Below are 27,659 nucleotides of genomic sequence, written 5' to 3'. Positions count from 1 at the left end.
ATGCTAACTTTGTCAGACTCGTCAGTCACTTACTACCAGAAACTTTCTAATGAGAAGACAGCAGTAAAAAAAATCCTCCACAGAAATGCACGGGGTTAGTTTGTAACAGCAGTTATCTACACATATCCCGCCCCTTTCGCGGTAAAAAGGTTGACATGTGAATACATTGTGCATCATGTGTTGTGATCACACAGCTGGAGCAAGGTTAGTGTCGTGAAGCCTTGCGCACACGCATTTCTGCCCGATAAGTGCCCAAAAAGCGTTACAATATGGCCGCCAAGTGGAGAGACTTTGCATAAAAGGACTTTGATACTACTCCACGAGACAGATTTTTACCTTGACGAGAAATAGTGTTCATTGTAGTATTGCAAGAGCTCGTCACACCCCTATTATGTATGAATGAATCATTACATTTCTCATTGCTATGTTTTTATTTTCTGAAAAAATGCCAGGTATATGTAGTGACCGTTAGAAAAAACAATAATCTCTGCTTTGCCTTATGCCTAACAACGCTCCTTAGCTATTCTAAAGTCAATAGAACACACAGACTCCTGGGGTTTATTGCTTAAACTGAACATAAGCAAGCCTTCACTGAAACTTTTAGGAACCTGAATGTATTGGAAACCAAATTAAATCTTCAGAAGTCATCCATATGCATCCAACTGTGTATACACTCAAATGGCTTTACGAAGGCCACAGTGTTAGAAAAAAATAAATAAATTCTATGTTACTTTTTTATTCTACGTTAAGATATCACAAGTGAGGACCCTAGTTGTTGCTTGACAACAAAATGTGATATAAAACAGGTAATGTTTTTAGTAAATGCTATTTCCAACCCATTAACATAATGAAAGGTGCTCAGTCTTTATCTCGGCAACCATGACATCTGAAAGTGCCGCCTCTGAGCTGGTGACAGTCTTTTCTGACATGGCGCCACATGAACACTTCTGTTTCAATATCTCCAGTCTCTCCTGAAGATCACTGATTTCCTGTTCATGTGTCCACTGCTTCGCATTCAATTCGGAGCGCAGGTTAGCATTATGTGCACGAAGGAAGTCGTTCTCGTCTTTGAGATTTGCAATTATAGTCTGAGCAACCTGAGTGGTGGTGACTGTGGTGCCTAGCAACCTCAAGCTCATGATGGCCTCCACTGTAGCTTGTTCCCAAGTTCCCGCTGCATAGCGCCCCTCGACGCTGAACGTCTCAGGTGACTCAGAAGCGTTAGCAGTAGGTGTCCTCTCTCCAGTTTCTCCGACGATAACTTCAGTAACATCCTCTTTTTTCACTTCGGGAGCTCGCTTAGCTAGGTGACCTGCTGAACCGGAATAGACAGGTGTTTGGTTAACATTACTTAGGGGGCAAAACCAGTCAAAATCGTAACACAAAATTGTTGTAACCCACTGTAATTAACAAAACAATATTTCAAATTTAGATTTTTTTTTAACTACAGCTGACTATCAACTATGTTCAGGAGATCTCTGAATTAAATTAACCCACCAGGTATACTATCAGCTTGACAAACAAACCACATGCTTGACTCACAAATCACATTGCATGGACTCATTTGCAACTTACCCCGCACCCACACAAGCACGCACGCACGCACACACACACCGCCTTTCTAAATCCGACCAGTCACAGATTGTACTCTGTGGACACACTCAACTGCAGAGAAGAGTGTGATGTACATTCAACTTTGCAGAAAAAATATGCTAGGGTGGTATCTACTGAGATAAGAAACTTACTTAAAAACAAGAAAAAACAAACCCTTCAATAAATGCTTTGAACACTCCAGAATGTCCTCTCTCATTGTGTGTGTGGAGCTGTTATTTACCTTAAAGGTACACTATGCAGGTTTAGGTATTTTTGGTGACTAGAGGGAGCTCTACAGTCTTGATATATGTATATTTCACTCTGCTGTTGTAAATAGCAAACTTCCCGTGACTTATCCCCCCTGTACACAATGAAATGAAAATGCTTTAGGATTACTAACAGGCAAAAGCTATCTCCAAAGAGCTATATCTACTGACAAGGTAATGTTTCACGATTCTCGCGAGTTTTGTCGAGCTGCTGTTCTTGAAGTTGCATGGCTGGTTTTCTAGGTAGCGACTCGCTACGTCTATGCTGTATAGCTATGCTAGGTGAAAGATATGCCTATTGTCAATTTGTTTACCATCAAATTGGCTACGCAAAAAATTTCACACTTCACTTCCTCACCAAGCAGTCACTGGTGGTCAGAGTGGGTGGTCTGACCAATTTATCATCAGCACACCTTAACACCATGGTGATAAAAAGGCACGGTGGCAGTGGGCTTGTTGATAGTGCATTGTCAACAGAGACATTTTGTAATTTGATAGTTGTCTTGTCTTGTCTATTATGTTCAGTTTTATCCATAGCCTACAGCAGTGTTTCTTAACTGGTGGGTCGGGACCCAAACGTGGGTCGCGGAGCTTGTGGTAAAAAAAAAACAAACAAGAAAAAGGAATCGCCCATTTAAAATCCTACCCTATCATATCTAATGTCGGACCTTTATTTTGATAGGAATAAAGTCTATGCCAGTTGTTGTTGCCATGTACCTAGACCATTTTAGTCACATCTTAGACATTTTAGACATCATTTTAGCGGTAGGCTAAATACGGCAAAACGACCCTCAATATTTGAGGTATGGATTCACATATGCCTATTACTTATGGAGTTGAGGACTTCGTAAATGTGCCTAACGTGTTCCAAACAAGTACAGGCAATTTATGCATCTTACCACATAGCTCACTTTATCAATTGGCTAAAATATGGTCGCAACTTAATGACCATGGGAAATTGAGGGTCCCAAGGCCAGACCAACCCAGGCCAGTTAACCCTTAGAACCCTAGATTGTTTTAAGGGCATTTTCACTAGCTTTAGTTAGAAGGGTTTATCCTGGCCATTGTAAGTGCCATACACACATGCTATATATTGTTTTTTTTCAGCAGAGTCTAGGCTACCCAAATCTGCTACAATTTCATGTGTTTATGCTTGCATTGATTTAATTTTGATTTTTAAATAATACAAATATATAAATTGTATTATAAACAAATATTTTGACATGTATCTCACCACTGCAAGCTGGCAGCTCGACTTCCCTAACATGTGTGTGTAGAACAGACTGTCCTGAATCTGGCAATATCATTGCCATGGTGGAGGGATTCTTTGGGATGTTGAAGGATTGTTGTTGCCACATAGAAGCACTGCATAGAACACAGTGGGCTAAATTGCTATTAAATCCGCTTAGCATCGTGACCATGCTGCGCAAATTTGCAGCATTAAAACTGCTGCATTAAAGTTAAAGTAAACTCTGCTAAGGTCTTATCACAACATAGTACATTGAGGAGACTAAACTAAGTTAAGTTACAGTATGCAATCAAGCAGTATCTCAAAGCTAACGTTAGAATACTGTTTGGGTGTCAAGTTTAGCATGCTTACTTGCAGCTGCTTATTCGTTACTCATGCAGGGCTCATTTTATTGACTCTGAATGTTTGCAAAATCCCGATGTAAATGGAAAAGTGTTTTCCAAGACTCAAAAGTGCTTGTCCAAAGGAGAAGTACGAACCGTTATTTGAACTAACTACGTTATGAATTGCATCCACACATCAGCAGCTTTTTAACTGTGTTAATGTTAATTGCAAGGATTCCCACACGAACGTCTTAAAATGACAGGCACTCAATTAGACATACACTACTGAATTACTTTGCACTTGTATGGTCTTTTATTTTGGAATCTTAAGAGCAATAAACATATATTGCAATGTTAAAGAATTCATGTTTTTTTCATTCAGATGTGTAAATAAACATGTATGAGTTGCTATTAGTGAATTAATGGGAAGATAATCGATAATCGAATCGAAATCGAATCGGACTGAAAAAATGAATCGTTAGATTAATCAATGCATCGAAAAAATAATCGCTAGATTAATCGTTTATCCCAGCCCTAGTGCGCAGGTGAACGCAGAGAAGTATAGACTGTAAATATGATGCAATTTGATTTCATTTTTTTTATATTCTGTTGCTCACTGTAGGCTTCTTGAAAATGTGAACCTCCGGCACTCGAGGGGCGGAGGCAGAGCAAAGAGCTGTTAAGAACTTGGCAGGGCCTTGTTCAATATTCACTAATTTTATGCAAATATCACCACTTAACATGATCACCAGCCAAACTGGCACACCAGTTCATATAGCTATATAACGCCGAGGTAACCACAAACAAGATTGTGGACAGAGAAATGGTTCATATAGATATATAACGCTGAGGTAACCACAAACAAGATTGTGGACGGAGAGACGCTTCATATAGATATATAACGCTGAGGTAACCACAAACAAAAAGAGTAACAGTTTAGAGCTGTGGCATAAATTATTGCCATGGCAGCAGTCATCAGATTAAACATACATCCAGTTTTCGTAGTATGTGTTAATCTGGAGGTTGCATCATATGTTACAAAGTTACTCTTCAAGTTGCCTGGGCATCAGTTACCTTGCTTCGTAGTCCAAGCCACAGGTTGATTTGGTGGGGTACCCATGTCATCTATCCGCCTTTTCCTCTGGTTTCTAAAGTAATTACAAAAATAATGTACTATTAGATTGATTAGTATCTCAAAGCCAGCTGCTTTAGTCTAAGCACAAAGCCATATTATTATAGGCGACGTAGCTAAAAATATTTTTTAAAATGACTGAAAGGGCAAGATTAATTATACCTTCCCATCTTTGCCTTCAGGCTTTGATGTAACCATGGAAACACAGAGGACCCAAAGTCAGGATTAGATGAGTCCAGTGAGGCCACACCTGCAAATAAAACAAACAAACAGATGCAAACACACACAATCATTGTTTACTAGCCAAATCAAGTGACCCACCATCATGACATCGCTTAGCCTGCTCTTGCTCTCTGCTTTGAACAGGTTTCAGAAACTCGTGATTCACAATCGTTTAGTGTAATTGAAGAGTTCAGATGCAAAACCCTCTAAATCCGTCTGACCACATTTCTTTTAAATGAGCATTTAAAATCCGTTCCTATAGGTTTTTGCATAGAAATCGATATTTCAGACCAGGAAGAGAGTGTTTTGTAGTTAAATTATTTGATTAACGTATACTATGTGAGGAAAGCATTCACTCACCATCTTTATCATCCCCCCAGTTATTCCAGGGAAACCGGGTTGGTGTAGTATTGGCTTTAAGTCTCTTCCGATCACTTTTCGTGACATCTCCTTATCGAAATGCAAACTGCAAACGAAAGTGCTGCCCCGGAGAATATTAAAAAAAGGCCCCTCATCCCTCCTTATTAATTTCACCCATGACTTACGGAGTGTTTCGTCCTTCGGGAAAGCGTGGAAACTGAGGTATGGCTGTCTACGTCCTGATGTAGAGCAACCCGGTACACTACAAGAACAACTGCAGCTGGAGGCTGCCATTGTTGTTATTGTTGCTAGAAACGAACGGAAGTTCTGATTCCCTACTCCGCGGTCCGGAAGCAGGAAGTGTGACATAGGCTTATTGTAGGCCTGCCTGATATAAAATGAGTCCTACCAGAGAATGATGGGCTCTGGTGCTACACACACAATATTTTTTTATTTTGCTCTCAGCCAAGTCCACGTGTTTAATAGCTTGCAACCACAAACGTGGCCGGTTGTTCTGAAATGGTCCCGAGCCTGAGACTGTTAAACTTATAAAACTGTAAAACTTATAACCGGTGGTAAATCGGTTCCAACAACTGGACACAATACACAATTTGCTGTCTCAACCAAGCTAACACTTCTATATCTTGGCTCTGTGTACTAGATAGACAAACTCTCCGGCGTCAAAGAGCACCTAAAGATGAGTGCCTCAGTACTAAAACGACTACTCAGGCACCGAAAATCCTGCACTCTTTATTTTGTGCAGCCCCTGTGCATCTAGTGCACAGACAGAGCCAATTCTTTTACACAAACTTGCGTCACAGACCTACGTCACACACCACTTGGAGGTGCAAACAATCAGAGTTTTGTTAGCTGATCACACATCTGGTGGTTTCAATCTTATTGATTTCTCTCTACTTAACAGCTCTTTTAAAGTCAAGTGGATTAAGTCATTCCTTAAGAACCCCACTTCTATCTGGAACTGTATCCCTAACTTCCTGTTAAAGCCTGTGGGAGGTCTTGTATTCCTTATACATTGCAATCAGAATATCTCCAAGCTCCCTTTGAAGTTGGCAAACTTTCATAAACAGATGTCATCCTGTTGTACAATCACAATTTTTCACCACACACTTACTTTATATGGAATAATAATGTCTCCTTGTCAGTGGTGAATTCCCCAACAAGAAAATCAGATCAATCCTTCTCAAGCCTTGTGCGTCTGTTCCCCCTTGCATCAGTTTTTGGAATAATAAGTTTGAGAATATTGATTGGAAAAGATTTTGGTCTCTGAAAAAAGATTACTTGATTACCAACAAAGTTGTTGAGGTCTCCCTCAAGATTGTTCATAAATGTTAGCCTTGTAATATTGTCTGTCTAAATTTCATACTGGTATCAAAGAGGAATGCTCTTTGTGTCTGTGTTACCCAGAAACAATTGATCATATTTTTTGGGAGTGCTTATATTCAAGGATCTTCTGGCTTGATTTTTGGAACTATGTAAATAAAAACACTTCCGAAGATTTTAACTTAAAGGAACCGTATGTAAGATTGTGGCCAAAACTGGTACTGCAATCACTTTCAAATTACTGTAGAGCGGTGTATCCTCTCCCTCCCCCGACTAGCAGAACTGGCATCATGGAGGGTGGCGCATCAGGCCAAAACGCAACATGACAACATCAACATCAGTTGAGGGCTGCAACTTCACTTTTTAAATGACAATATCCTGGCCGGGCTACTGTTGTCAGTGATATAAGTATTTAAAATGAACATGATTTCTTAATGTCTAGTGACATATCAGGGCCATTTTATGATTAATAGAAATATATTTCTTACATACGGTTCCTTTAACTTTAAAAAATGTTTATTTTGGGGTCCCCAAAGTCCAAAGTGATATTTCTAACAGAGACTTTGTTATTAATCTGCTTCTTTTCCTAGCAAAGTTTTTTTTATCCACAAATGTAAGTTTATCAATAGAAAACCTCTTTTTTGTATCTTTCTAAAGGACTTTCGCCAATACTTGCTCTCTCTTGAACACTCAACATGCCCTTTGGCTATAACGTATGTGCCATTTTTAAGCTATTGAAATCCCTGTAACCTCTTGTATGTGTTGTCATTTTGTTCATGAAATGTATTTTATGTAAGTAGGCTACTTGTACTTATTCTGTTATCATTTTCAACAGCTTCTGCCTGTTTGTGTACTTTACCATCACTCAAAACAGGCATTTTACTTTGGATAGACAATAGCAATACATCATAGAAGTAATTGAGGTCAAAAAAATCTAGACTGGAGTAACTCAACATTTGACATCTCCGATAGCCTATGTTCAGTGTTCTAAAGACGTCAAACAGCCCGTTATCGTTTCCAAATTGATAGCCAATGAGCCAGAAGTGAACATGCATGTATGGCTATAAAATCTGTGCCTTCATTTTACAACTAAGTTAAATACTTTTATAACCCTTGAGCCAGCTCCTTATATCTTATCTCGATGGCAATGCAGCGTTTGTTTGCACCTCCAAAAGCATGGCGTACCTGGTTACCGCCCCAAAACGCCCACAAATACCGGTATGTTTGTGTGAAAGAATAAAAACCTCCAACATAAACACAATGCATTATGCACATACATTTGACTATTTATTTCCTTGCCAAATAATCTACTCAGATCAAATCTTACCAGGGTATGGTCGTACATCGTGGTCCGAAGCAACTGACTTCCTGGCTTGGGTTGTGTCAGACATGGTGTCAGAGACCCATGAAAAAACACTAGGCACCACGTCTTCTTTAACTCTGGTAAAACCGCTAGCCGATTTCAACAGGTCGCTGCTAAGGAAATGCATACTACACACAACTGAGCAATTAGAGACTTTAAACAGTGAACCTTCCACTCTCCTGATGGCTTGAATCCATTTTCTTCTACGGTCTACATCGAGGGGGATTTTATGAAAACTCAAATAGGGCTGTTTTTGTTTGTTGCTGGTACACAGAGGCACACAACACCAACTCTTGCTTTTAGACTGCGCCATCGTCATTCACTGTGAATGGCGCTCCCAGGAAGTAGTAATCCTCACAGTGTACTGAAAACCTGGAAGACGCCATTGTAACGTGAGATCGGCCTATTATTTCTGAGATTCTGATACGTTTTCAACCATGGCGTATGCACAAAGCCGGTTGAAAACGATCAGAATCTCAGAAATAATCACGTTATGCAGTCAGCGTATTAAGATGGCTGCAGGCGGCTACAGTCGAATCGCCTATTAGCCTACCTTATAAATAAAACGCTGCAACGATACACCACAGGAAGTAAATCAAAACCTGGATATTTTGTACCACAGTAAAAGTTTTTTTTTTACAAAACTTGTTATAGTTGTTATAGTTAAATATTATTCATTGTTATATTTATTATAGTTACATATTTATTCATTGTTATAGTTACATATTTATTAGGTTATTTTTACAGTTCTGCATAGGGTCGAAAATGGTGTCTGATTTTTCATATATAACACTGTTGACAAAATATGTATTTTAAAATAATGAATGTAGTAGCCTACAATGTTTTCCTCTAGTTTGTGGATACTGCAACAACATAGTGAGAGTTGACAGTTTTACAGGCACTGCAACACATATTTTGGGGAGAAATGTTTAAAGTCCCTAGGTGCTGATGTCTTTGGATGTTGACTGACATTGCATTATAACGACCTTACTTTTGTAATTACTTATAGATTTTTCTTTTTGCATACCTCACAGGAATACAGACATAACACATGTACATCCATCAGGTGATTTGCAAAATTGGCTTACGTGTTTTCACTAACAAATGACTCCATACAATGCAAGGCACTTGAAATGGAAATGTGTTGTGACATAGATGACCATTCAGCAGCTCTTATTTTCTCAAAAGCCCTTTTGCTGGACAAGAATATCCTGGTGTGTGACTTGTTGACCAGGACTAAACGTTCATAGCACTTCTGAAATGCTGAGATACATTTTAGAAAATATGACATTGGTGTGGCCCCCTCTGTGATGCTCTGTGGTTTGGTTTGTGAATTGTTATTACTGTACCTCTGAATTAGTTCTTACTTCCAGGGATGCATTACAAGGCTTAAAAAATATAGAAAACGCCACGTGTCTTCCAAAAGATTATAAGGACTTATGCATAAATCACTGGCAGACAGTTTACAATCATCATATACAGTGCCTATAAAAAGTCATCAGCCCCATGCTAAAGTTGACTAAAAAAAAGGAATATAAAAAAAAAAAAAAAAAAATCATCTTTTGGAAATGGATCTTAATGCTTTCATGAAAAAAATGAGGACAAATCCAACCTTTAAGGACACCTTTTGTATATCGAGAGAAGGTGCGCTTGTTTTTCTAAATCGTACAAAATAGTGCAGTCATTTTAGTAAATAGCGCACTCATTTTAGAAAACATGAGCACAATTTAGTGTTGGTGTGAAAGTGACACCCGCTTTCTTATGAGCGTGTTTGTATGTGTGTCAGTGAGTGATTGTACTCGTAAGGGGCAGCCGTGGCCTACTGGTTAGCGCTTCGGACTTGTAACCGGAGGGTTGCCGGTTTGAACACCGACTAGTAGGCATGGCTGAAGTGCCCTTGAGCAAGGCACCTAACCCCTCACTGCTCCCTGAGCGCCTTCTGCGCCGGGATTAGTGTGTGCTTCACCTCACTGTGTGTTCACTGAGTGTGTCTCACTAATTCACGGATTGGGATAAATGCAGAGAACAAATTTCTCTCACGGGATCAAAAGAGTATATATACTTATACTTACTCTATGTGTGGGAATAAGCACACATTCACTGAAACGTTCAGGAATACAATTCCAATGTATTGGAAACCAAAATAAATCCTCAGAAGTCATCTATATGCATCCAACTGTGTGTAATTTTAAATGGCTCTACAAAGGATCTATTGTTGAGGGAAAAAAAACATTCTATGCTATTTTTTCTTTTTTTTTGTTTGACAACAAAATGTGATATGAAACATGTAATGTTTTTTTAGCAATTGCTATGTCCTTGCTATTTCTAACCCATCAACATATGAAAGGTGCTCAGTCTTTATCTCGGCAACCATGATATCTGAAAGTGCCGCCTCTGAGCTGGTGTCTGTGTTTTCTGATATGGCGCCACATGAACACTTCTGTTTCAACCTCTCCAGTCTCTCCTGAAGATCACCGATTTCCTGTTCATGTGTCCACTGCTTCGCATTCAATTCGGAGCGCAGGTTAGCATTATGTGCACGAAGGAAGTCGTTCTCGTCTTTGAGATTCGCAATTATAGTCTGAGCAACCTGAGTGGCAGTGACTGTGGTGCCTAGCGACCTCAAGCTCATGATGGCCTCCACTGTGGCTTGTTCCCAAGTTCCCGCTGCATAGCGCCCCTCAATGTTGAACGTCTCAGGTGACTCAGAAACGTTAGTAGTAGGTGTCTCTCCAGTTTCCCCGACAATAACTTCAATAACATCCTCTTTTTTCACTTCGGGAGCTCGCTTAGCTAGGTGACCTGCTGAACCTGCGGAATAGACAGGTGTTTGGTTAACATTACTTAGGGGGCAAAACCAGTCAAAATCGTAACACAAAATTGTTGTAACCCACTGTAATTAACAAAACAATATTTCAAATTTAGAAAAGATGTGAACTAACAATAGCTGACTAGCAACTATATTCAGCAGCTCTCTGAATTAAACTGACCAACCAGGTGAGCTATTCAAATACATGCTTGACTCATAAATCACAAAAATGCAGTTTATGGCTTTCTTACACTTCCCTGGCTTCATGTCCGCCCACCCCCCCACCGGGGAACGGAGGAAAGGGGCGGTAGTTGGTGCTTTTACGATACTTTAAAAAAAAAGTTCAATACATGCTTTGGACACTCCAGAATGTCCTCTCATTGAGTAAGTGTGTGGAATTGTATTTCATACGTTATTTACCATAACTTTAGATGTTGTGACGTATACAGTAGACATACACATGTTGCAGTATATCGGTCTAGGCCTACTTCTTTGATATTTGTACTTCTGTTTTTATTGCTCATTATGTTATCCATAGCCTAAAGTATAGTAGCTAGAAAACTGATCAGATGTCAAAATAAATAATTGAGCAATCAAAGCTATCAATTAATTGATCAATTAAATACAATATTAGCAGGCAATCAGTCTCCGCTGACAAAATAACACAATACAGGACATCTGACCCCAGCAGCCACAGTCTCATTGAGTGGACATCTTTCACTGAGAACATCATTGGGGGAGGTGGAAGGATCTTGAGCTTTTAAGATCCTCTCACAATCTATGTACCAACGTCTTTCAAGATTGTGGATGGAGGGATAGTTCATATAGATATATAACGCCGAGATGACCACAAACAAGATTGTGGACAGAGGGACAGTTCTCATATATATATCACCTATATCAGGTACATCAGGTAAAACACATCCAGCTTTTGTAGTATGTGTTAATCGAGAGGTTGCATCATACTTTACTAAGTTACTCTTCAAGTTGCCTGGGCATCAGTTACCTTGCTTCGTAGTCAAAGCCACAGGTTGATGTGGTGGGGTACCCATGTCATCTACTAGCCTTTTCCTCTGGTTTCTAACATCATTACAAAAATAACGTACAATTAGACTGATTAGTATGGAAGCATACATGTAGCTTAATTTAAAGCATATATGTTGCATAATTCAAATTGCAATTCAATAAGACATTGCATTATGCAATTGACAATTCAATATGTAATTTAAAAATGTGTTTTTAAATATGCAAAGTGGCTATGAAATCCTCAATTAAATTTGAATTATTTTGATTAAAATGGATTGAAATGCATTCCATGTCAATGTCTTATTGAATTGCAAATTGCATCGTCATTTGAATTATGCTACATGCTTCCATAGATTAGTATCTTAAAGCCAGCAGCAGAAAGCACCAATGCATATTATTATAGGGGGATGTAACAGACTAAAAATATTTTTAAAATGAGAGGGCAAGATCAATTATACCTTCCCATGTTTGTATTGAGTTTTTGGCTTTGTTGTGACCATGGAAACACAGAAGGCACAAAGATTGGACTAGACGAGTCCTGTGCTGCCACACCTGCAAATAAAACAAACAGATGCAGACACACACACAAGTTAGTTTACTAGCCAAATGCTTAACCTGGTCTTACCCAGAAATTCTGCTTTAAACAGGTTTCAGAATCATTCGATTATTCACAATCGTTTAATGTTATTGTAAACAGGGTGTATAAAGAGTAGGCCTGCAGATGTAAAATGAGTGCTAACACGCCTGGGTAACACGGCCATGTTTTATTTTGCTCTCAGCCCAGTCCAGACCTTTGATGGCTTGCAAGCATAGACGCCCCCGGTTGCTTTGAAACGGCCTTGATCCTTCAGGTTTCGAGTCGTGTTGCATGGGGACGTCAAATGTTACGTGGTCCGGGACCACTGTATCCTCCCTGTCATCCTCTGGCGGCGGTCTTTCCCTTTTCTCCAAAACCCCAGGTCTTGTGGGTGGAAAGGAGTAGTTGTTCCACTTAAATAATACAGGAACAGCACCCTTTTTTAACAGCCGTCGGCCTGTTTCTGATGCTGGTTCACGGATGTCTTCCGTTTTGAAGTGCCGGCTACATACCCGGGTGTGAGCAGTGACTTTATCCCTGCAGATAGCGACGATCCACTTGCGCCTCACCTCCTCATCAGCAGGAAAAGTAAAAAAACTTAGTACAGTATTGTACTTTGCAGATGCATGGCACTGTGGCACACAACAGTGTTCGGCAGTTGTACTACCAGACACTCTCTGGTATTTAAACTTTGACTTTTTCATGTCAACTAGCGTAGCACCTAGCTTACCAGAACGTGGAGTAGAATAGGAAGTATTCGCGGTGGCTGACAAAATATCAGCGGAAGTATGTCACCTTCAGTCCGCTGACGGTCCAGTAGCGATTCTGCTAGTTACAGTGATCATTTACTTTCAATGTTTAAAAGTGACGTAATGCGTCTGTATGTTAAACAAAAAACTTCTAAATCTAAGATGGAGACCAGAAGCTTCAGAGAAAGTTTTGATGATATCTAACGAGAGTGGAACTTGGGAAGCGTCGTTAAGAAAGAGAATGGTGTCGTCAGCCAGTTGACTAATAATAGTTTGTCTACCAGCGACTGAGATTCCTTGTAGAGAGTACTATTTGAAATATGAAGAGCTAGGAGTTGAGAGGCTATTAAAAATAAATATAGTGAGATAGGGCAGCCTTAAATAAAATGTGAGCTTCTGTCCATAAAATAGTGCTCTATGCTCTCTATTTATAATATCCCTGTGAGAGATGAAGTTACATAATTAGGTATTACAATGTCCAAAGACCAAAATACTAGATCTGCCTCAAATTTTAACCCGATTAATATTAAAACACAGAAAAAGCTACTCATGGTTACAAAGGGATTTTTCTATGAGGCGGAGTTCTCTTGAAAGCTGATGGCATTTCTAGACTCACAGTGCTATATGGCCTTGGCCGTTGACAATTGAAAAAAATAGATAATGTTATTCAACTTTATATGGAAAAATAGCATACACTATATAAAAAAAAAACTGTTGTAATGAACCCCAACCACTGTGAGGGTATGAACTTCATAGATTTCACAACACTTAAAAATGAACTGGATCAGACAATTCATGAATAACCCAACATCCCTTAGGAACTCTATCCCCAACTACATCTTTTCCCAAGTTGGTGGCTTGGAATTTCTATTGGTGTGACCTTAATGTTAGTAAACTCCCAATGAAATGGTCAAATTTCCACAGATGCTTTTGGGATGGTGTCTCATATTCAAACATAACTTCTCTTAGTCTTATTAGTCAGCTCTTTGACCCAAATGGTAGGCTATACGGATACCCATTTTTAAGAAAATATCGTATACCTGTAACTGCTAAGGTGTTAAAGGCTATATGCTATTGTGTTTGATGCAATTCCTACAGGAATCATAATACTCTTAAAGGGTAATTTACCCCCTACACACCTTACTCATTTAACTGCCTTATCTGACACTGTTGTGGGTGACTTATGTCTCTCCAAGACATCATAACAGAAATAGGATAATTAGAGCATTACTTCAAAAAGACATTGTTACTGTTTCCTATATTATCCCTTTCTGGAATAGTGTTACAGAGAATATACCATGGAGAAAACTTTGGTCATTGCCTTTCAAGTATTTTGTTACTAACAAAATAAGAGAAGTTTCATTTAAACTAATTCACAAAATCTACCCTGTAAGATCATTTCTTCAAACAAGATATTGAGACAACCTGTTCTTTCTGCAATATTTCTATGGAGTGTACAGCATCTATTTTGGAACTGTCCTCATACAGCCAAGTTTTGGACTAACGTTCAAAGATTCATACACACTGGTATTTCTTTCTGTTTTAAAGATGTCTTCTTTGGTATGTTTAATTATGAGAAAGAATATGAAGGTAAATACTTCATTATAAACCTATTATTCTTGCTTGCAAAGTTTCATATACATAAGTGCAAGTTCAGTGGTGGTAAACCTTATTTTCCTGCCTTGTTGATCGACTTGAAACCTTATTGTCCTGCCTTGTTGATCGACTTGAACAATTATATGGACTCTATAAGACTCTCCAAAAATGCTAAGGCACAAAGAACTGTTCTTATATATGGGACTTTTTACTCTACGACAAATGTCTGATTTCAGCATTTATTTTTTTCTTCCTCTCCTTTGACCCTGCCTTTGTCTATGTTTGATGTTATTCTGTATGTATGCACCCCTGCGTGTGTCTCTATGTCTATAGAAATTATTGTTAATAATTATATTAACCACAAAAAACAAAAACTTCTAAATCTAAGAAGATATCAAATTCCAGTAACTGTCAAGGAATATGCTGTTTTTGATGCAATTCCCACTGGGATTATAATGTTGTTAAAGGGAAATACTCCCCCACAACCAGTTACTCATCTTACTAACTTGATACTACTGTGGGTCGTCTATGCTTTTCAGTAAAAAAATCACAGTCTCAATTGGAAAATCAGAGCGTTATTCCAGACTGACATTGTTACTATTCCCTATGTTATTCCATACTGGAATGGTATAGTAGAGAATATTCCTTGGAATCTGATGTATCTGTATTGTGTATCTGATGTAATATTGTATGTCTTTTGTTTTGTCTATTTTGCATTGTATTTGACTATAATGAAATGTATAAGTAAAAAAAAAAAAAAAAAACCTTCTAAATCAGCGTTTACATTTCTAAAGGAAAGGGTAAGGTACAGCTAACTGCTGTAAACTGTTGTTGGTCCTCAGAGTGAGAGTCACAGTCAAGCAAATCAAACGTTAACAACAGACATTACAGTAATGTTACTACTGCCCCAACGCGCCCCTTCTGTTGTTTTAAAGGTATTCAAGAGTATTTTCTCCATCGCCTGGCAACCGATGATCAACAAAATGCCAACTAGAGGTCACTGATAGAGGGTCAAAATTACCTGAGCTCTGGATGGGTTGGTCAAATAATGCACACTCTACCAGATGATAAACACACAGTTCTAAAAGGACCTGTCCGATTTTCAAAGACCATTAACAACACTCATAGTGTACAAATAACTCTGCAGAGGAAGGATGGAAAAGTTGTAGATGTGCACTGTGATTGCATGGCTAACAGAGGGAAGTGTTGCAGTCATACAGCAGGTCTACTTTACAAGCTGAAAGATGCTGTGACTCAAGGCTTCACAGGTACAGCCTGCACGGACCAACTGTGTGCCTGGAACCAATCAACTTGGAGGATTGTGGTACCAGACACGATTGAGAACATTCAAGGGTCAGACCATGAACAGGGTAAAAGTATGAAAGCTACCTTAAGCTAAGCATTTGAGACTGATGCAGAGGTCATTCAACACTTCTCATCCCCCGAGTTGGCCGACTTAGCCATGATACCTGGGAGCATTTTGCATCAGGTGCTGACTGCACACCCACAGGAAAAAGCAACCAATGAGCTACCCAGAGAGCATGAACAGTGTGCTGAACACAAATGTAACCCCTGCAATGCAGTGTTTGATAAAAAAATATGTAAAATGTGGGAAAGATCAGAGAGAGAAAATTGAAACAAAATCAAAGGGCCCGGATTGTCAATTTTGGCTAGACCAGAGACAAGTTAGGATTACCAGCAGTGAGGCATCAGACGTGCCGTGGAATCAGACGTGGAAAGAAAATTAAATGCTGTGTTGCTGGATGCACAGCTACGAGATGACTAATAAGACCACCGTTCCGTGTGATAAAAGTATCACTAGCCCTCCCACCAAACAATTTGGACACAAACATCACAAAGCCATTGGGAGCTATGCAATATAGGGCTTTGTATGTATTATGGTGCTTGTAATTGCTGTATGTTTGGGCTTGTTTCCTTAAGTTATTTGGCCTTTGTACAAATATCTCTGTACAGTCTATAACACATGTTGCTTTGGGATGATGTACACTGAAGCTCTGAGGCCATATTCTCTCCAGAGTATCTCTAGGCAATCAAGCTATTATTTTTTCTTTCATAAACCTTGAGAGTATAGGTCTCTAGACCGCAAAAATCTCACAAGCTATAGTCCTACTTATTCCAAACCACTTTCCTAGATCTGTGAACATCAAGCCAAGGCGGAGCCTCATTAAAACAAGCAACAATTGGTGATGCACTGCCAACTTAATGGTCCCTGGCTGCGGTAAAAAATCTGGGAGGGCAAACAAAAGCTGCCAATAACTGGCGATATGTATGCCTGTGAAAAACCTACTGTCTTTGTCATCCAAGTCAGAGGCTGAGGTTGATGGTGCAGAATCCGTTTGTGTTACACGGTCTTTTGTTGACTTGCTTGAACAACAGTTGTGCTCTGAAATCTCTGGCCACTGGTCGCCAACGTCACACTTCTGCAGAGGAATGTTCTCCAGATTATCCACATCAACCTCTACATCAGCAGGTTCAGCAGCAAATCTGTTGACTTGCAGGGCGTTGACTGTAAGGGGCTCAACACATCCTCTTTTTGGAGGGGCTCGACCAGATGGCAGAAGTTCCTGTGGAAGGACAGGAAAACAACGAAAACTTGCTCACATTATTATGCAACATATAATACACAGTATTATTGATAATGGTTATACACAGAGAGGTAATACGAAAATACTTTTATTTAGGATCTATTCTGCAAAACATTATCACAGAATAAATGAAAAACAAGGATAAAATGTCAGGAAGCAATAGTTCTTACCAGCATAGCAGGATAACCCCATGGTATTCCCACCAATTAGCACCCTGCAAGATACAGCTACAACACCCCCATCTCACAAATGTTCCTTGCCCTCAGATAGGAACATGGTAAAGAAATCAACTTACCGCATGAGGTTCATATCCCATGTGCAATACTGGGTATGGGTGCTCTTTAGTTGGTCTGCCATCAGGGAAGTGTATTCCACAGACCTTGAATAGTAAATAACATAGACAGATAGATTTATTCTTTATGGATCCCCAAGGGAGAATTTCGGATCTTAGTAGCTTGGAAACACACACATAGCTGCTACATGCCATACACCTTAAACATAAACATGACAAATAAAAATAATAAGCAGGCATGCCTAGTTGGACAGTAAAGTATATTGAATACAGCAGTACACAACAATAGGCTACTATCTAACAGTACTGTCCATATTTTACACAAATAACAGTGTTTCTTGTCACTGACAAGACAGTCTAGCTCGCCAACATCTGAGCCAAGTTAAAGTTAGCAGCTAGCTAGCAAGCTGACGTTGACCAGCTAGGTAGGTGGGTTACCCACATTGACATGGTCACAATTTAAAAGGGAAATGGGATTCAATACAAGCCAATACTTACCCTGCTGTTATTATTAGGAACCCATCCCTGTCTGTTGATATTTTTCACCCACTTCTGGCGAATGTCCTCATCTTGTGCTCGCCCAGGAAATCTGTGCAAACCGTATGGTACCAGACAGGGGCAGTCGACCCGGGGTAATTTGTGTCTCTCACATTGTTTTTTCTTCCAAATGGTAATTTTATTGCTGCTGTTGGAACAATTGAAAACGGAACATGTTTTCCCACTCGACATTATAAAAAAAGTAGTGAGTCGTAAATCGCGGGTTGTAACACAGTGGACGCACTGGCGCAACGCTACCCTGCAACAGCTCAGTAATGTCGCCAGCTTACTTCCGGTAGTTCAAGTGAAGCAGCGCCCCCCACCCCCGTTCTCAGACATGCATAATTTAGCGCATTGCCCCACCTACAGTATAAATGAGCTCACTTCAATATATTTTCATTGCAAGGCATTTTTTGTGTATCCAGAAAACGTTAGTGTCGCACCTCAGACTATGCTTAGATCAATAAAACAGGGCCCTATATCTTTAGGATGCAATAACAAGGCCATAAGGTCAATCATACTTCCATAACTTCTGTTAAAGGAAAATACTTGATGGCCTTGTTGGGCTCTGGCTGAATCTGTATTCTGAATCTGTATCTCCTTTTTTACCCCCTGGCTTTTGAATTAAATTAAACTACAATTAGCTACCACATACCAAATTGAATGACTCAAAATGTACTCAATAAAAGACATTCAGAGAAACTTCAAATTCAAAGAAATATAATGTTACCAGAATTATAATTTTTAAACTGTAACACTGTTTTCAACATCCATCTCCATCCGTGGCAACCGAAGCGACCTCCGAGTCTGTCGTTTCTGACATGGCTCCACAAGAGCACCTCTGTCGCACTACCTCCAGTCTCTCCTGAAGATCACGGAGTTGCAGTTCATGTTCACACTGCATCGCCCTCAGCTCTGAGCGCAGGTTAACATTCTGCACGCGGAGGTAGTCATTCTCGTCTTTGAGATTCGCAATTTCATTCTGGGCAATTTGAGTTCCTGTGTCGGTGGTATCTAATGACCCCAGGTCCGTGATGGCCTCCACTGTGGCTAGTTTCCAAGGTCTCTCTGAATAGCGTCCTTCAATGCTGTGCGTCGTACTTGGTGACTCAGAGGCGTTAGGATCCCTTGCTCCAGTTTCCCCCACAGTAACTTCAATAATATCCTCTTTTATCACAGAAGTATCCAAAGCTTCCATAAATAGGTCACCGGTTGAACCTGTACAGGGATAAAGTTTTTTTGTTACCATTTACCCTCATCAAGCATATATTTTACGTGTGGGACTGAGGTATGCAAAGCTTCATTATTACCTAGGCCATAATGCTGAACCTGTGGAATACAAGTCAAAGGTGGGTTCGGGATGCTCCTCTGTCGGCGCATCAATAAAATGCTTTGAGTAAATAACCATATTATTTCTTATAAGGAAGTTATCGGGTTTCCCAAGTGATCGTAGCCAAGATCGCCGTTGCCGGGCTGACTTCAGGAAAGCTGAAGAATGTGTACGGCTCCTTACATTCACAAACGCAGTAGCCTAGTTTAAACGGGTGTATCATGCACGCCCAGGTCTTTTTGGTTACTCTTCCAGCCAGGCACTATGCAAGCTCGCCCACCTAAGATTTTATTACGATGTTCCATGTTCCTTAAAATTATGCCCGGAGTTGTAGCCCCTATGGTCAAGTATTTAAAGCACCAACCTGCACTGGGTGGTCGAGAGTAACTACCGACACTTGTACAGTAGCCTAATGCTTCTCCGGAATCCATCTCTTGGCAAATACCCTACATGATGCAGTTTGCTATATTTTTTACGTTACCAAAAATATGACTGACAACTTTCTCTTCTTCTTCTGTCAGGTTGTATGGCTACTGACAACTTCACAAACAGAAGTATTACCAGAGAATGTCTATATTACAAGACAAATATTCTTCTTCCGTGTTTCCCTCGGAGGCGAACCGGCTTCCAAGTGAGTTGGCGCCACCTAGTGTGCTGGAGAGTTCAATAAATAGGCTACCGGTAAGTTTAATCTGCTTGCTACGCTTACAGACCGAATACAAAAAATAAGAAATGGTAAAATAAATAAATAAATAAATAAATAAGGAATTATCTCTATAAATAAGTTAAGTGTGACATTCGAGAACTGCGGGATGTGGAACCAGGTGCTGCAGTGCTGACAATCCTTGAAAACAGTGACACAGACACTGCATCGTTTGACACTGATTCAGAGGGGCATCCAGACTACTTGAGCCCTTGACAGCTTTATTTGATGCAACACTTAGGGAACTCTCACCACAGGAAATGCAGGTGAAATGTGAGGATACATTTCATAAACTAAAAACTACAATACAACCTCAGCAATGTGAGAAACTGGAATTTGTGACACGGTAGCAGGCAAAGTCAAATAAGTGGCACACCTATAGGGCTGGTTGGATTACAAGCACCAAATTTCACCATGCAAGCACAACTGACAAGATAAGCAAAACGTACTGCATTATATCATTTAGGTATAACAAAACAGAGTTAAATGTCCTCTGTGCTCTGGGGTCAAAACATGGAGGAAACGGTAAGACAAGCCGACACTGCATTTATGTCCCAAAGCCATCCAGATTTCAGCATCAGCTCATGTGGCTTAGTAGTGCAACCTTCTGAGCCACACGTTGGATCATCGCCAGATGGGATTGCAAGATGTACCTGCTGTTGCAAAGGGTGGTAGAGATAAAGTGTCCCTACAAATATAGGAATAGCCTTCAAGGACATACAGAAGACTAGCAGTTTTGTCTGGACAAGTCATTTTCGTTGAAACAATCACACACATATATAAAACTCAACTTCACATGTTTGTCTGTGGTGTAAGCTATTGTGACTGTGTTGTGGACAAAGGAGAAGTTCATTGTGCAACGTATCATAAGAAATGAAGAGTTTCTGCAGGAGGCTTTGCCAAAAGCACATGACTTCTTTATCTCGAGTGTGTTGCCTGAATTACTGACAAGACATGATCCCGTCTTGGTGTCACAGATAGCCTATGAATACTGTGAAAGACTAGCCTGGGTTTTCCCATGCTGCCTTACACGCGCGATTTTATTCACGCTGCTAGGCTGCCTGGATTCCATGGAGCAAATTTTCGCCTCAGTTAGGGGACCAATCACAGAACGGAGGGAGGGCAGCAAGACGATGACGACAGACCGAAGCCGTTATGAGGTACGTACAGACGCATTTGATAGACATTCGTAGCGCCCAATAAACGGCTCTGGGCATTCGTAAACCACGTTTCAAATACGAGAAAATGAATGTCTAGTTCCCAGACCCCATCTCAATGAGATGAGGTCTGACGTTAGCCAGGCTAGTGAAAGACCAGATTTTGGTAAAATGATAATCTGTGCCAAATGCAACAACCCCATTCACTACAGTTGTGCACAAATAAAAAGGAAGCGAGCAACATGGTTATGTAGGAAATGTCTGAGTCAAGGCTTGAATGCCTTCATGTAGGAGTGGGCAATATGATATTGTGATAGAGAACCAGATATGGTGTTAGATAAAAGTGAAATGCTGTTCTGACCATTTACAGTACTGCCTATTATAGATCAAACATCCCATTGTGTAAATGTTTTGTGAAAGCACCAATAGTCATCCACATTGAGGTATTGAAACAATGAATTCATTACCAGCCTTTTCTTTACATTTTATGTTGTTATTGACTGCTGTGTCTATGCACTTCAGTGCAACAAGATATTTAAAGTTGTATTTTTTAATTGCATGTATTCATAGAGATAATTTAGACCTAAAATTATTATTGTTTACTGTTTACAACATACAGAAACAGTTTGATTGTAATATATTGTACATACTCCTACTTTCCATGTAGTTAATGTTTAATGGCACCTGAATGGAATGAAACTCTGTTAGTAACAACATTACAAATAAAAGTGATACTGCACTCTGAATTGTTGAGATAATCTGGGGGGGGGGGGGGGGGGGGGGGTGGCGGCATTACACACACCAGTAGCAACCAATGTGGGGAGTTTTATTAAAATGCAATGAGTTTTAAGAACAGTAAGCCTAAATACATGTTTTACAAATGTTAAGTCCCTTTACATGTCATACATATGTGTAACTCATTTGGGAACAACACTCTTAGGGCTGAGCTACACCAGGCGCGTAACTGAAGCGTTCCGTTCACGTTGCGTCTGCTGCAACAATTAGCTTCCATTATAATCAATGGAAGTAGCTACACCAGACGTGACAGTAGGGCTTACTTTTGAAAAAAATTTACCATTCATCTAAAATGGATTTTACGCGTCGCGAACGGAACGCTTCAGTTACGCGCCTGGTGTAGCTCATACCTCACACAGGTATATATGTATAATACTTATACTTACTTGTACTCATTTGGGAACAACAACTCTTACATAGGTTTGTGAGGGCACCACATATGCAATAACAACATCATCAACATGTTAACCTGCGACACTGGAATAACAGTTTGCAAAATCTTAAAAAGTTTCTCCACCTACCAATAACTCCTTCTACATGGATCCTCTGCATTTGACCCATCCAGGGGGCCAGTGTGTACGTTACACAGACATACATAGCAATTGGAGCAGTGGGCCTTGCACACACACACACACACACACACACACACACACACACACTAGGAGCAGACTGACTCTTTCAGTGAGGGTAGGAACCGAACCCTGACAATCAATCAGTTAATTGTATGATGATATATTCATAAATATTCATACCAGGACAATGATCCATGCTGCATTCTTGTTCTGGAGTCTCAGAAGGAACACGTTGGTTTGCTGCAGTACCAGGTCTGTCATCTCTCTTCCTTTTCGTATGGTACCTACGGTAACAGCCGAAATGTACAGGTAGACTAATCCACATGACTCAAAACAGCAGCTGTAGGCACCAAAGCTTATAAAAATGCAGCACCGAGTAAACGAGGTGGAGCAGCAAAGCTAGATCTAACGTTACGTTAATTCCTGTCAAATGTTTTCACAACAACCACCGTTATCCGAAAGTCGCCAAATCAGTCGGTGAAAGCATGCACCATGAACAAAGCAAAAGATTGGAAGACTATCTCGCGTTTCGACATTGGACACATCAGTTTAACTGAAGGGAATTCGAGGTTAGTCACAGGGTTGACAGGTATGGCTTATGCAAGAGAGAAAAACAAACAAAACAAAAAACGACTGAGGAGGGCAACTCTAATCCTACCTGTCCATCTTTACACCTGGGTTCTGGCTTTGTTTTGTGTATGTAAACACAGATGGCACAAAATCAGGACTACTAAAGTCCAATGACATCTCGCCTGCAAAAATCAAACACAAACACGTTTGTTTAGCCTAGCAAGCTAATAGGTAAATCTAATGCCAGCTTATCAAACTTTAGCTGCACAGCAAGCTAGCAGCTACTAGCCAAATCTAACTCCAGTTTATCCAACTTAAGCTGCATTTGATTATTATTTTACATCATACAGACAATCACTAATGTAAACAAGGCTTTCCAGTAAAATCAAAGAGTAGCCTAAGCTAGATAGATAGCCTTACCTGATATAAAGTGGGCGCTGCAGACACGAGCATTTTTGATTATGTTCTCATTCCAGTCCTCACGTTTAATCGCCTGCAGCCACAGACGACGTCGGTTGCTCTGAAATGGTCGTGATCCTGTCGGAATCCTATAAAACTTTAGTCCTCCAGTGGAATAGCGATTTGTACAACCGTTTACACAACAACCAGACATGCTGATGCTGGGAGCAGTTTGTAAATACCTACTAACTCAACTGGTTGCTACCTTGTCTTTGTCAACCAGAACTGCTGGAAAATAATATTTCTGTTGCCAAAATGCGCGCGCAACTATTTGTAAGACAAATAATCTTCTTCGTGTTTCCCTCGGCGACGAACCGGCTTCCAAGTGAGTTGGCGCCATCTAGTGTGCTGGAGTTCAATAAATAAATGTAATCTGGGAGGCTTGCTACGCTTACAGACCAAATACACAAAATAAGAAAAAGTAAAAAAAAAAAAAAAAAAGTAATTACCTCTATAAATCTGGCAAGTGTGCCATATATTTATTAATCTCGCTCGTTTAAACAAACAGGCATAAATAATGTCTGCAACCAATGCCAAAGGAATATTCTATCACGTGACCAAACACGGAAACAGATAACAGTGATCACAGCCAAATTGTTGTTGTTATAACAGATTTGGTGAAAAGAAGGTAACGTATAAGGTTATGCTGTAGTATTTGGATGATTGGTAACTGATGACCACCACTGGTTTGTCCATGCGTGTCCATAAAGAAGAGTATATATGTATAAGTTATTTTTCTCCGGACGAATCACAACAATCAAACTCTTGTGCCTAGCTAGCTAGCAGCTAAACCAAAGCTGCTAAATTAGCTGACCGCCGCCGCCGCCGTTTGTGGTTGCCTACTGAGTGCCCGTATCTCCTTATGAATGATTATTTATGCTTGTTAAAATGACTGGGTCAACAAACCTATTGACCATTGGGTGATTGTAATCTAACGTCTGAGAATGACAACTAATGGTTGTAAATTTGATCTCAGAGAATGACTCAGCTGGCAACAATAGCTATCATCCTAGAGCCTTGTGTCTCTCTTTCTGTTTTGAAAAGGGGAATGGCAACATCGGACTGGTATCTCTCACTGAAGCTGATTGATCAGCCCAAATCGGTTTTCCAATTCCCTGAAGCAGAACCCGGAGATGTACCACCGGGTGGCTACCGAATCGCTACACTGAAGCAACTTGTCGCTGCACAGTTATCAGATACACTACCCGATCCTGAACTTATAGGTCTGTAGCCTACTTATCTAGCTATCGCCAATCTGTTTTCAATATCACACTGAGCGCATCACATTGTCCTCAGAAATTCTACTGCCACTATAAATCACGTTTACCTCTTTGCCAGAGAATATGGTACAGTTTTCATACGATTTCCCTTGTGTCCTGTTTGGTCAGAGTTTGTGCACTGCGGCCGCAAACTGAAGGATGAGCAGACTCTGGAGTCCTATGGCATCCAGTCTGGCTCGACCCTGCACATCCTTAGGAAGACCTGGTCTGAGCCTGCAGCCAATGCTGGTGAGTGATTCATTGCAGCTAGGAAAAGACATAGGCTTACACAGCACAACTCAAAATTAGATCATGTCCTATATTGCAAACACTCAATCAAATTAAGAAAATGATTTGTTATTTTTCTAATCCTTGACAGCTTTCTAGTATTCAAGCATATTGAGAAGATGCATGTCTTGCCACACTTTTGTGAAGTCTCTCAATTTTCTCTCCCCCTCTCCTCTCCCCCTCTCCTCTCCTCCTCTCCTCTCCTCCCCACCCATCTACTCCCCTCCCCACCCATCTACTCTTCTCTACCACACTGCAGAGCCGGTGAACAAGGCCAATGCTGCCAGAGAGTTCCGTCTGCTCCAGGCGGCCCTCCACTCTAATGCTGTCTACAGAGACTCCGTACGATCTGTCTTGCCGTACTGCACAAATTATGAATTTTATGTGAACCTCATTTTGAGTCAAAGCACTCCTCAATGAAACATTCATATGCAGATGTTTGTATGACACACTTATAAAGCATTTTCAGCCAATTACTGGTGAGTTGAGTCAGGGATGCAGAGAAGGGGACGTCAAAACACAGCCACAGGGACAGCAATCAGATTGAGAAATCATATATTGCACCATATTTTACTGTAGTTTTTTGTTGGTTTATTACAATTATGAGCCATGTACATGTGTACTCCAGAGTTAGCTAAGTCAGACAGCTAAGTGTTGACGTACCGTACTGCATTTACAGGTGTTTAAGATGCTCGCCAGTAAAGAATCTCTGGACCAGATCATTGTTGCCACACCTGGGCTCAGCTCAGATGCTGTGGCTCTGGGTAAGGGGCTGATGGTGCATATACACACATTCTCTCTCACACACACACACACACACACACACACACACACAACCAAATACAAAAACACACATGCACACGTACACATGCACACATACACAATTACATACAAATACACACACATGCACACACACATAGACAAACAACCAAATTTAAATGCACTCCAAAAAAATCTCAAAATAAAATTTGATGAGAGAATGAATACTCTTTGTTTTAAGTTACTGGTGTCTTTTGTGTTTCCTCAGGTGTGCTTCAGGACAAGGATCTTTTTGTGCAGTTTACAGATCCAGGCATGCTCGACATGTAAGACACCCATCAATATTCTTTCTTTCTTTCTTTCTTTCTTTCTTTCTTTCTTTCTCTCTTCCTCAATCTCTTTCTCTCTCTGTCTTTGTCTTTGTTTGTCTATTGTTTTTGACTTTCTCATGTTGGTTCTCTCTCTCTCTCTCTCTCTCTCTCTCTCTCTCTCTCTCTCTCTCTCTCTCTCTCTCTCTCTCTCTCTCTCTCTCTCTCTCTCTTTCTCTCTCTCCCTCTCTGTGCCAGGTTGGCACAGTCTCACCCTGCACTGGTGAATGCCATTATCCTGGTCCTGCACTCGGTGGCGGGCAGCATGCCCGCGCAGGCCAGCGGCAGCAGCTCCAGTCGCAATGCCACCGCCAGCTCCTACAGCGACATGCCAGGTGGGTCAATACAGAGGGCACAGCAGCGCCAGCAGGAGGGCTGTGTGGACAGTGGGGTTGGTTGGGTCACCTTGTGGAAACAGTGTTTATTCAGAGTGTGTTTGTGTTTTGGAGGGTGTGTGTGTGTGTGTGTGTATCAGGATTGATTAGTTTGTGTGGAGTTTATATGTATGCACCTTTCAGTGAGCGCATCTGTGTGTTTATTTTTAAGTGTAAATATTTATATGTGTGTGTGTGTGTGTGTGTGTGTGTGTGTGCGTGTGTTCGCGCACACGTGTGTTGTGTGCCCACAGGTGGCTTCCTGTTTGAAGGCATGTCTGAGGATGAGGATGACTTTCAGTCGGTGAGTCATCATGGCTACTGCGGTGGTGAATTAAATGACACCCATCTGTTAAATGTTTTAATCTAAAAGAAATGACCCATACGTGGGTCATTAATCCACCCTGTGTGACCCATCCCTGGCCTTGTGTGTATGTGAGCAGGGCAGCCAGGCGGGCAGCTCCAGGAGGCAGGGGGCATTGTCAGGGAACCGTCCCGCCCAGCCTGGGCCACAGTGGGGCCACGGGCCCTCGACCCATCACCCAGGCCGAGTTGGCCACCGCCCTGGCCCTCGCCAGCACACCTGAGAGCAGTGCCGTCACACCCACCACTGGACACCAGGTGAGGCAGAGATGGACACACACACACATACTGTAACACACACATGGACAACCGCATACACACAGGCACTCACACATACACACACATGGCCAACCACAATACACACACACACACATATGGCCTACCGCATACAAACAGACACTCGTACATACACACACATGGCCAACTACATACATACACACACACACGGCCAACTACATACATACACACACACGGCCAACCGCATACCACACAGACACTCACACATACACACACATGGCCAACCACATACACACGGCCAACCACATACACACAGACACACACATACGCATTCACCACTGGACACCAGGTGAGGCAGGGATGGACACACACAAACAGTATGGC

The 27,659-nt window shown here is 40.8% G+C and overlaps 2 protein-coding genes across 14 annotated transcripts; one reads left to right on the top strand and one right to left on the bottom strand.

The window, feature by feature from the left end:
• Positions 1-412: 412 nt before the first annotated feature.
• Positions 413-23,922, bottom strand: LOC121694347. 13 transcript variants are annotated; one of them, XM_042074481.1, is made up of 12 exons: positions 23,589-23,911; positions 23,257-23,350; positions 22,779-22,882; positions 18,772-19,259; positions 18,003-18,189; positions 17,508-17,591; positions 16,915-17,191; positions 12,143-12,236; positions 11,665-11,738; positions 4,726-4,813; positions 4,506-4,579; positions 413-1,315 (listed from the first exon to the last, which is right to left on the bottom strand). In XM_042074481.1, exons 6-12 carry the CDS (start codon positions 17,526-17,528, stop codon positions 840-842), a joined length of 1,104 nt encoding a protein of 367 aa, XP_041930415.1. In that variant the 5' UTR covers positions 17,529-17,591; positions 18,003-18,189; positions 18,772-19,259; positions 22,779-22,882; positions 23,257-23,350; positions 23,589-23,911; the 3' UTR covers positions 413-839. The 13 variants fall into 13 exon arrangements, with proteins under 13 accessions (XP_041930415.1, XP_041930414.1, XP_041930416.1 ...); XM_042074480.1 differs by having other exon boundaries at positions 18,003-18,186; XM_042074482.1 differs by lacking the exons at positions 22,779-22,882; positions 23,257-23,350; positions 23,589-23,911 and adding an exon at positions 19,352-20,026.
• A 232-nt stretch (positions 23,923-24,154) lies between these two features.
• Positions 24,155-27,347, top strand: ubl7b (ubiquitin-like 7b (bone marrow stromal cell-derived)). Its single transcript, XM_042074488.1, is given in 10 exon segments — positions 24,155-24,255; positions 24,672-24,850; positions 25,016-25,135; positions 25,434-25,516; positions 25,854-25,938; positions 26,202-26,259; positions 26,500-26,636; positions 26,930-26,979; positions 27,119-27,163; positions 27,165-27,347. Coding segments are annotated over 9 exon segments (921 nt in total). The 5' UTR covers positions 24,155-24,255; positions 24,672-24,675; the 3' UTR covers positions 27,333-27,347.
• The last annotated feature ends 312 nt before the right edge of the window (positions 27,348-27,659 follow it).

The sequence above is a fragment of the Alosa sapidissima genome, chromosome 20 (assembly GCF_018492685.1).
Source record: "Alosa sapidissima isolate fAloSap1 chromosome 20, fAloSap1.pri, whole genome shotgun sequence".
NCBI lineage: Eukaryota > Metazoa > Chordata > Actinopteri > Clupeiformes > Clupeidae > Alosa > Alosa sapidissima.
Note: the sequence above shows the minus strand (reverse complement) of the source record. Positions and strands in the feature narration are given on the sequence as shown.